Source organism: Peromyscus leucopus, chromosome 9 (assembly GCF_004664715.2).
Source record: "Peromyscus leucopus breed LL Stock chromosome 9, UCI_PerLeu_2.1, whole genome shotgun sequence".
In the NCBI taxonomy this organism is placed as follows: domain Eukaryota; kingdom Metazoa; phylum Chordata; class Mammalia; order Rodentia; family Cricetidae; genus Peromyscus; species Peromyscus leucopus.
The window spans coordinates 39,180,394-39,192,121 of record NC_051070.1 but is presented as its reverse complement, the minus strand read 5'-3'; the positions used below and the strand labels follow the sequence as shown (position 1 = coordinate 39,192,121).

General features: G+C 33.3%; 1 protein-coding gene across 4 annotated transcripts in view; it reads left to right on the top strand.

Moving 5' to 3' along the window:
* Positions 1-11,728, top strand: part of Pcdh17 (protocadherin 17) — a 93,811-nt gene that overhangs the window by 33,384 nt on the left and 48,699 nt on the right. For 3 of the 4 annotated variants that reach the window (XR_005092146.1, XM_028878924.2, XM_028878907.2), the window contains exon 3: positions 51-223. Coding sequence is in view for 3 of the 4 variants with exons in the window: in XM_028878924.2 (XP_028734757.1) it covers positions 51-223 (173 nt within the window). In the remaining variant the exon portion in view is untranslated. The remainder of the gene's footprint in view (positions 1-50; positions 224-11,728) is intronic. The other variant, XM_028878915.2, reaches the window with a different exon arrangement.

Here is an 11,728-nt window from a genome sequence, read left to right as displayed (position 1 = left end):
AAACTGGTCGAGACAACACTTTCTCCTCTTTTTTTTTATATGTATTTCAGTAGCTCCACGTTTAAGGACCCAGAAAGAGCCAGCCTGAGAGACAGTGGGCACGGGGACAGTGATCAGGCTGACAGTGACCAAGACACTAACAAAGGCTCCTGCTGTGACATGTCTGTTAGGGAGGCACTCAAGATGAAAACTACTTCAACTAAAAGTCAACCACTTGAACAAGGTGAGTGATGTCTTCCAGTGCTTACCGAGTGTAAAGCTTAAGTCATCTGCATAAGCTTATCAGGACTAGCAATGCTGTTTGCCACAGTGAACTAGACTGTTGATAATATATCAGAGAAAGTGTGAAGTCCACAGTAATTCTCAACAACAAAGCTTTTACTTATCACAACTACAATGGATAGCTGCCCTTGGAGGTTCTTAAAATGGGAACTTGACTCTACACACTAGGTTCTGATTTTATGGATGTTTTCTAACCGGGCCTAATTTGGGTTTGACTAACAAGGAAAATTTGGCATGCACCAGCTTAATATTTAGGAACATTGTGCTATCATTTATATTATTCAAATTGGAAAGCAATTTTAGATGAAAAAACTTGATACAGATTTTATATTTCTTATCCATGTTGGTTTACTTTTAGCTTTGATTATAGTTTCAAAATAGATTTTTTAGGAATGCAATAATAGCTGAGAGATCTGGCTGCTCTGGATTTATATCTATATGTTCTCATAGATATCAAATTAATATAAACTTGTTAAAACTGATATAGATGAAAAAGAAGTATAAGATATTGTGTATGGATTACCCTTCTAAAAGATTATCTTAGGTACATTTGGTATAACTTCATATTATTTTGATGTTTTAGTTATTTCTGTTACTATGAGACATTTGTTAATGATTCCTTCACAGTCAACTAAGATGCTATCCTGCTATCCTATGTAAGACAATGAAGAGATTTTAATTCTGTTTTGTATACCATGAAAAGAATTGTCACATAAATCAAATTTTACAAATAAAGATATAAAGATAAAGATTACATGAACATTAGTCTTCAGGATATTAATAGCATTTATGCTTAAGACATACTATTGTAGACTCCTAGTCAGAGATCATACGTAAACTAAGGGCATGTAGCTTCTAGGTCTATTAGTGGTGATTCTTCCAAGTTAGTTTTTGTCTGCATTGCAGTATTATTTTCGTGATTTTCAAATCATAATGAAACTTCAATATAAGCATGTACTTGCCTACATGTCAAAATGCCTATGCCTACAAATACAAAAGTAAATGTATATTCATCATAGAACAATAAATGTTTGTTCACTCCAAAAATTTTATTGGATTTAAGGATACTCTCACATAAATACTTGTTTAAATAATAAGATTTCAATGAATGGCTATATCTACTTATTTACCATGATAGCATCGTGGGGGTGGTAATGAAACAACTGTTTTAAAACTTAATCTTAACAGAAGCAAATCGAATATTTCTTTAGTATGCACAATTCCTTTAGCTTTGAATGACTACTTGAAGAGACTTAAATGGTCATGGTTGGAGTGTGACTTTATAATTTATATAAACATTTTAGGCACATTTTACTACTGGATCTTATTATATGAATACACAGCACAAAACTGGCCCATTTGGGTGTGTGGTAAATAAGAAGAATAAGAGATAACACGGTGAATATAGTTTATACTGCAATATACAGTAAATGAAGTTTGTATATGTTGTGACATCTTTGCAGAACATTTTTAAATAATAAGCATAATAAAAAACCATTAACCACTGCAAACATTAACTCTGATTCTTTTATATACATTAAATCATTACAATAGTGTATTTGGTGTATTTTCTCCTGTAGAAAAAAAAATATCTAGCTAATTATGCCTCAAAATAGAAATTATTGTAAAATACTATCTCTTCAAGTTCTATATTAAAAGATAATGTCTTAGGAAAGTGACTATCATTCTTAAAAGAAGGTCCAATTAATCATATATTTGAATTACTATTACTCATGAAATAATTGCTAATACAAGAATGAGGTTGTCAATAGTAATGTCTCTTGCAAAGTAAATCATTTGCAAACATTGCTGTGAAATACACAGAAAGGTTCTTATAAAATTGAAAAGCAGACTTAGGAGATGTATGATTTATGCAAGAGACCTTCTATTTTTTAAAATAATAAGCTTACCTTTAATATTCCCTAAATTTGTCGATCTATTCATTTCTTTTTTCATTACTTTAGTATCTATTTTAATATGTAAGTAAGGAATGATGAAGGTTTAAAAACTTCATAATAAATGGCCTTAAGTGCTGCCTTCAAATAATCATATGTAACTAGTATAGTTGAGATCTCTTTCCTTTTCTCATCTCTCTCAGTTCAATCTACCTTACCTGTCTGCTTGTCTTTCTTATGTACATGTATGTTTGTTTTTCTTCCTGACTATCTAGATTCAGAGAACAGAATTAGAGTTTATTAGGTTCTTACTACTATGTATAAACAATAGAAAAATTGTTACATTAACCAATTTAACTGGAATATCTAAAAAAAATCTCCTTTTATCTGACATGAGAAAGTAAAGGTTATTAGAATTTATTAACTTGTTTAAGAAGCCGATGTTTAATAGTAGGAATATATATGAACAAAACGTGCATTTTCTATAAAACTGTCTCTAACTGGGAGGATTTTTTCCTGTAGCCATTTTGATTCATGTTGGTTGCTTTGATGAAATACCAGGACACCATTAATGAGTAAGTTAATACCTGAGTGGATGTTGGCTGAGCTAGGGAAGGGAACCAAAGTCCCTGGTATACACTGGATGAGTATGAAACACTCACTTTACTTATCCATTTAATCTTATCCATTTATTTTCATACCATTTACAAATAGATAAGTGTTATTGCTCTCACATTTAATGGATGTATGTACTTTTAATGCATGCCAGTCATAAACAGTGAAGGCAGTACTTGAAGGAAAACAGCATAGGATATCAAGAAATATGCTTTTAGAGACTACCTTTTAATCTGTATTTCATACAATTTACACGACGAACAGTTTACTCAGAAGAAATTGGAAATGTTGAGTAAGTATATTGCTATTTTCTTGGTCAATATATTCTGCTAATTTGTTTGAAAAGCATCATGCCGGGCAGTGCCACAAATACTTGAGTGAACATGTATAGGAGACAACATTTTTTACTGATGATGACAGCCATGTCCAAATAATGATTTCATGTAGAGTTCAAATATTAAATATTAGCAATTTCTAAAGAAAACCAGAATAGAAATTAAATAAAATAACTCATTTGCCTATTTGTCTTACAAAATTTATGACAATACTTTATGTGATTTGAGTTAAAAAAACAATACTTTATTGCATTTTATATTTTTGTGACATTCCCTGTGGATTATTTTCCTGTTTAAAAGATGTCTCTTTACAAAAAATGTTTTATTTCTTAATTATAATATTTCAAACTCGTAAATGAAAAACAATTCCAAAAACATTCTTCACACTTTTAATAATAAAAGTGATTTTCTTTTTGAGGTGACTTAGACATCTTGAGATTTTGTTTTGTTAATTTAAATGCTAGGGTTTTTTTCCCTCCATTTTGGTGGAGTTAATTTTTTCATCCATTTGTTCTGCTCCTGATAGTTCTGTATTTTTGCTGCCATCAGCTTAATAATACCAAATACAGAGCACTAGTATGCATTGCACATTATTTTAGCAAAAAAATACTTGAAAGGATTCAGCAGCTAATTGAAGGTGTGATGTACTGTACTGTAGCTGACAATAGCTTTAAGGATTTTATGTTAATAAAACCTCCAGGAGAAAAAAAGCTATTTTAGTTTCTTTTGCTGTGTTTTAAAATTTTTCTTAAAGAATTTACTTAAGTTCTTTTTATTTTGACTGCATTTTGTGCCCTTCTTCTGCATTTGTTAAGTGTATTTTCCATGTGTCCCTTTCAACATTTATCAAATAATAAAGGTACATAAGTGAGTGGGTACATAAACAGATGACAGATAGATAAATAATTAGATAGCCCTAAAAACAAGCAAGTACAAGTTTAATAGCACATCTATCTGGTAAGAGAAGTAATTATTTTTATAATTCTTAGTAAACCATTTTTTATGAATAATGGCAAGGAATTGAGAAAACACACAATTTTCCTTTTATTGATTAATATTTTAGAATAAAAATGATTTACATCGCTGGGTGGTCGTGGCGCAGGCCTTTAATCCCAGCACTCAGGAGTCAGAGGCAGGTGGATCTCTATGAGTTTGAGGCTGGCCTGGTCTACAGAGCAAGATCCAGGAAAGGCACAAAGCTACACAGAGAAACCCTGTCTCAAAAAAACAAAAAAAAGGAAAAAAAAATGACAAGATCCAACAAAATACAAACAATACTTTTTTTTATAAATGTGAACCACATATGGTGTTATTATACTAAATCTCTTTCAAGAGCTTTTGAAGCAAATTTAGATTTATGCTTCAGAATACTCGTCACACTTTGACTTCTTTAAAGAAGTATTTTACTGTTGGATTTTTATCCATTAGAAGTCCTATAAATGACTTTAATGTTAAGAATAATGTTTTCATCTCGAATAATTTATAAACATTACCTAAAAGACAGTCATTTTGTTTGATTCCTAAATAGTAAATGGATGTCTTCATAAACACCTGCCAACCACTTGCCTGCCGGATATAAGTTTTGAATTTTCCAATGACAAACAGTACTTGTGATCTTTTCATGTTTCACTGATGCCAAGTCAGTAGAAGCTAGCAGAATAGAATTTTGTTTTGCAACTTTATTGGCAGCCTGCATCAGAGGTGGCAAGTTCACATTACAGAATCTAAGGCATTGTTGGGAGGACTTTATTCATCTGTGCCAGGTTTCCAGTAACTCTTCAATGTCTTACATGCTGTTAGGTTGAAATTTGTTCCCATAGTTCATTTTAGAAGTCATTTCTATAGGTTTGTCCTAATATATGGGTATTCTATCCTTTCTCTACTTATAGCGATCTTGTCTTCTTAAATTGCAGTCTATTAAGAGGACTTCACAAGAGTCCTTGATCAAAACCCAATTATTAAAAATTCACAGAAAACTGAGACAAGAAATGTCAAATGCCTTCATTTGCTACAATTAATTCCATTGTCCAAGCTAAATTGTGTCAATAATTGCCTTTCCTCTCCCTAAAGAATATTTTAGAAACTTTAGAAACTAAAGTTAGTGGGTTTTGTCTGTTTCAGTTAGTATTTGAATTTTTTTTGTGGGCTCTATAATCAAAGGACATGTAGGCTATCTTAAGTATCTTGTCTTTGTTTTATGATTTTTCAGTTTCATGGAGACTATTCCCCATCCTATCAAATCACTTACCCTATTTCCTGGATATGACTGTATTCCCACCGCATTTTTAATTATGCCTGAGAAGAAGACAATTTAGGAAGCCTTTAACAACTTGTCCTTTGCCCGTAGAGGACTAGTGAAAGAAGCTATTGTGGAAATAGATGGAATTAAGGCTCTTGTTCACCTACATGGACATAGAATGCACAGACTTAGGTAGATTATTCAACCAGAGGATTAGGAGTGCAAACGTATTTGACCTACTTTCAAAATTCTCTCTTAAAGAGGAACTTCAGTCAGGCCAACATTTCTGCATTCTCAAGTGTTCTGGTTTCTGTAGTTCCAACTTATAACAAAATCCTTTCCTTTTCCCAAACCTTCCCGTGAGTGCAGAATCAAATCCATTTCCACACAGCAAGAGGAGGGGATGGCCTAGTGTATCCTTAGTAGCGATTTGTCAATCTGTGATGCCAGTTTTTAAAAATGCTGCTGCAAACTCATTAACAATAAATTTATCTTAGGAAAGAAATTGAAAATTATTTTCTTGTAAGAAGAGTAAAAAGGGGCTGTTGAATATTTAATGCTAGGAAAAAGTCATGTACAAAATTTCAAAGACATTTCTGTAGCTGGAGATTTCCTGGTCCTGCTTGGCCCATGGTCAGGACAAATCTCTCACCCACCAGTCCTGCAGCTGCTCAGACCCAACCAAGTAAACACACAGAGAATTATATTACTTATGAACCGTATGGCCATGGCAGGCTTTTGCTATCTGTTCTTATATCTTAAATTAATCCATTTCTATTAATCTATAAGTTGCCACGTGGCTCCTGGCTTACCAGTGGTATCTTAACATCTGCTTCTCATCATGTCGGCTGGCAGTCTCTCTCTGTCTCAGCCTTTCTGTTCCCAGAATTCTCTTCTCTGCTTGTTCTGCCTATACTTCTTGCCTGGCTACTGGCCAAACAGCATTTTATTTATACAGAGCAATATCCACAGCACATTTCTTCCTCATAAGTGACATTTTAAAAATTGTATCATTTGCCAAGACTTGTAAGGATTTTCTACTCATCTAAGATTTTTCTGAAACCATTCCTGTTCTCTAGCATGTCAGTATAAGTAGCCTCACACTTCTTAGTTGCCTTCTAAGGATTTTAGCATTCACTTCACCTTCTTTTGTGTAGGAAAAAAAAACATTCAGTATACTGTGAATACTATGGTTTGGTTTTGCTTATAGTCTATTACAGTTGTGCTCTAGTTCAGTGAATGGAGTTTCAGTGGCCCCTTTCTTCAGTGAAGATATCTGCTTCTCCTATCTGGCAGCTGATATCACACAGATTTTATTCTCTCATATTTTTTGCTTATTCTAACACTCCTATGAATAGTGCAATAATTTATGCTAGATTCAATGTCATTTTGTGAATTTCTTCCTTTAATACATATAAAAATGACTTTTCTTAAAAAAAAGTCCACTCACAAGTTTTGATCCACCACTTCTCCAATCCAAAAGAGCAACCTACCATACCTTAGAATGATTATACTCCTCAAAGAGCCCGGCAAAAGCAAAGATCTACTTTTTGTGGGTTTTTTTTTAAATAATTTTTTACTAATATTCAGTACATGCTTTTGAAATTAGGAGCATGCCTTTAAACTACAAACATTCAGATTAATATTTACTTTATCTGTTAATTAAACAGCAATAAAATAATTTTGCTCATTTAATATATCTAAAACTACCCTCTCCCAAATTTTGCATTTTTCACTTTGATAACATAACTCTGGTATAGAGGTTTCCTGATTTTTAATCAAAGTGATATTATCAGTCATTAAGGTTAGAAGAAAGCTGACATGTAATCATGCTTTTTACAAGAAGGCAGATTCTCTAGTAATGACAGAAGTAGCAGAGAGGGATAAAAGTCCCAATTCTGTAAATTTCCATGCTATAGCTCCTTCTGTTCTACACTATCCCTCTCTAACACACAATTGAAAATTCAGTCCCCAATAGGCACATCAGATCTCTGTAGTACCTTCTATTTCTTATGAATCTGAAGATTTAAGCAGTCGTATTTTACAACTTGATTGTGGATCCTAGATCAGATATTGTATGAACCTTTCAAAGGATAATGAAATATATTGTTCTTGATGTAGTCACAGATAATGCCGTACTATTTAGTGCCAAACACTGGGACTGTGAGCATTTCTTGCTGTGCACAATATCTATATTTTTCCCAACTTTTAGTTCCTGATACATTGGAGGACAGAGGAATGATGGATGCAGAGGAATTTTTATGCATTTGTTTGCTCACTCATTCCGTTAATAAAGTATAACTCTGTTAATGGGTACCAACATGTGTTAAAGCCCAGACTGGATCCTCAAAATCTCTCATTGTTGAAGAGAATTCGGTATATAAACTATGATATCAGAGAAATGTGATTTATTTCCATATGAGTCATGTAATTCTGGAAGGAAAATTCAGCCCAGATTAAAGACCCTGAAGATTTCTGAAGTAGGAGACATCTGAGAAGATCCTTCTGTTAACCTGGCATAGTGAAGTTGGAGGAAGGGAGGTGACAGGACCCTTTCAGAAGCACAGATGAAGTGAAGCAATGTGTGAAAAGTTGCTTTTAGGAGCAGGTGGGTAGGGAAGTGTGAGGAGTGGCAGATGTGAGACTGGGGAGGTGGCTGGAAGCCCAGTGACGTGAAACACGATGGAGATGGAGGATCACTGGATCATGAGGAGGGAATGGTTCAAACGTTCATGTTAGAGAGATTTTTTTCCTGGCAATGTCTTGGGAGACAGGAATGTAGCTAGGGTGATAGGGAAAAGACATTTGGGCAGTGAAGGGTAGCAGGAGTGAGCACGGGGAGAGATGAAGATGTTTTGGTGCCTGCAGTAGAGCCATACTGAACCATTGTTTAAGTTTTGTGTCTTAAAAGCTCTGTACAGAAAATATTTCCATATTACTTTTCTCCAAATGATCAATTCTTATTTTAATAGAAATGAGTAAAGAATTAATTAGATGAGAACTTATCACTTAAGGTGTCAACAATGCTGCTAATAAATAGGTAGGTAGGTAGGTAGGTAGGTAGACAGACAGACAGACAGACAGACAGACAGACAGTCAGATAGATAGATAGATAGATAGATAGATAAATAAAATTTCCAGACATTGTAGATAGTATTTCAAAAAGAAGGAAGGTAGTTTAAACTCGGTAAGTTGTTTAAGCTTATGAGTGTGACTTCTGAAACTCAGTAGGCAAGGATTCAGGTTGCTAAAGTGGCAAAGAAAGGGTAAATTTACAGGGAAATACAGTGGACGTGCTGGTGTAGAAACATTTGAGACACTGATTTGTCAAGCAGCTAAAAAGTTCATTTGGTAATCAGAGAGGTCAAGATATATAAACAGAAAGTCATTTGTGTACCTTATACGTAAATCCAGTTAACTTGATGAGAATTTTTGCTGGAAAGGAAACATGGACCAGATTAGAATCTACCAAACTCAATATTTTAAAGTTCAGAAGACATAGAATCCAATAATCATTTTCCTAGGTAAAGAAATGGGTGACTCCAACATCAGGAGACATCTACTCAAATTATTTAATTATAGCCTAGAGTTTTCAGAATTTGACAGTTAAATACAATCAGTAGTCAAGTTAAATCAATGCATTAGTCAAGCAATGCTGTTTTGTTCTAAAATGAAATAATACTGATATTGTTGTATTTTATAGTTCACAAACTAAATCTGAACCTAGTTTTAAATGTGTGTGATTTAGCATCCCCGGCCTAATGGACACCAATTATGTTCTCTTTTGAAGAAATACTACACTCTGAATTGTTAGTACCTCTTTGTTGAGTGCACTATGAATTGAGAACTACTCTACTTGCTATGTTGATTCCTTGTGCAGAATTTACTGAGTTTCTAGTATGTGCCAGTCACTGTTCTAAACAGTAAGGACTGAGGAAATGAAGCAAATACTCCAGCTCTCACAGAACTTTGGTTCCTGGAAGATAATATTTCTTTGTGTGTTCTCCGGCATTGTGGAACCTGTAGTCTAAATGATAAGGATAAACAATTCAACACTTAACAGAATGTGACAAATAGGGATTATACAGCTTGCAAAATGGGCACACAGCACTCTCAATTGTTTAATGTAATTCAAACAAGATAAAATTTGGGCTAAAACTTAATACATAAACATGACTTTTACTCTGAGAAGTAATATAAACTCCATAAGTAGCATAAACATTGGCTATGCAAAAATATATCCAACCTTGAAGGACAATGAATAGTTTGATGTATTTAAAGGAGAATGGGCAGGAAGAAGGAATTATCAGTCACAACAGGAAATAAAATGTCACTAAGGAGGGTGGGTAGGAAGTCAATTTTGTCATAGAGGCTAAAAATAGTAAGGAAGAAACAATGCGAGACACTAGGAAACCCCTGCAAAATGAAGCTCAAGGAACAGCTTCCCACCGAAAGTGAACAGGTCACATTTGATTTCCATAACAACAGCCATGGCATAGTTTTCAAACTAATAAATAAATGAAAATTTAAAAAAAAAAAAAAAAAGATGCTTCAGGAGTGTGGACCATGAAAGTGAGGCCAGAAATCAGAGGCGATGTCTGCCCCTTTGAGAAGACAGCAAATATTAGGCAAGGCAGCGGGGAGAAAGCACAGGGCATATGGAAAGGAAGGCAACTAGGAAAGAGAATCCCACAGTTGAAAATACTTGGATTATTCAGAGTAAGTGAAACGATATGGGATGCTGTAAGAGCTCTAATCAGAAGGACACATATGAAGCACTGGAATAGAGAAAAAAGACTCGCTGACATATAATAGGGTTACAAAGAAACTCTCTGTCTTGAACAGAGAGAAAGAGAGACAAATTTGGAAAGACGGATACAGAGGGAAAAAATACTGTTCATAATAGATGTTTCTAAATCTTCCCTATAATGTCTAAGATGGAATTTATCTTATTTCTCTCTACTCCATAGAATATTTATTATATAAATGACATGCAGATATTGTGAAAACCCAGAAATAACCAGAAAATTACAAAATAGTAATGTAATGTGATGAGATCCTCATCTGTCAAAACAGGGGGCTATTGTGTTATATTAAGTAAAAGACAATAATTGGAAACCTTGATACATCAAATTAAGTATATTAATATCAACATACAAATTTCATTTGCCTTTCATTTTTCAAGCTCTTATGTTAAAAAAAAAATAAAAGCTGATACCATGATATATCTTGTAATTCCCAGGATAAGGTGGTTTTTAGAAACAAGAATTTTTCATATCCATGAGAATTGATACGTTTCCTCCACATGTTATTAAAGATTGAGACTACAGCCTGTGGTAGCATCCCAACTCAAATACAGTGGTTTGTCGTGAAAAGTTCAAATATTCATACTATATAAGGTGAATAAGTAACAGAAATACCAATTCTAGTCAGTTCAAGTCAATTTTATTCTCACCTGAGTATTTCTATTTTTAAATAGAATATAAGGAATATATACACTTGAATGAATTTGTATGCTGTACCTTTTCTTCCTTAAATTCTCGATAGTCTGTTATAATGGTAAGCACTCAAGTGTTAGTATAATAAAAATCATCTTCCCCAGAGAAATTATTATATATAACCATTGTCCTGTGAAACCATAGCACACTATAGAGTTGAGATCAGCATTGGACTCAATAAAGGAAAAATAATCTGTTACTTTGTAATAATTTTAATATGATCATCATCTCTCTGTGGTAGGAATAAGACAATATTGACCATCAAAAGAGTTTAGCTATAGGATCATTTAGAGTAAAGAAGTTAGGAATTGCAGGTCAGTAACAGTAGCACATCCACTGAAATTATTTTTTCAAACAAGATTTATATTTTTTGGAAATTTATTTGCCTCCTCTGGATTTCTTTCTTTGAAGTTTTGAAATTCGTATAGGAGGAAGACATTATTGCTATTTTTTGGTTTGGGTCCTGAGTCATTTCCTTCCTAATTTTAATTGCTTTGCTTGTTTATTACATACTAAATAGGACTTTTTATATAGATAAGTAAAGTTTTACTCTTATGTGTTAGCAGTATTTAAAGATTTAAGAACTGATGGCAAGAAAAGCCCTGGGAAACTTTAATGTATTATATAGAACAATTTCATGAGACATGCTAGTATTACTTCATACTACTAAAAACAGCATAAAGTAGACTGAATTTTAAGGAAATTTCAATCACATTTTAAAGGTGATTTTATGAGATTGTATGTGAATTTTGCTCTGGGCTTATCTTAGAAACTTTAAATAATATATCTATAAATTAACAATGCATAATACTATAGAATTCTTATAGATAATATTCTGATATTTTATCAATGAGGTCCTTAGTC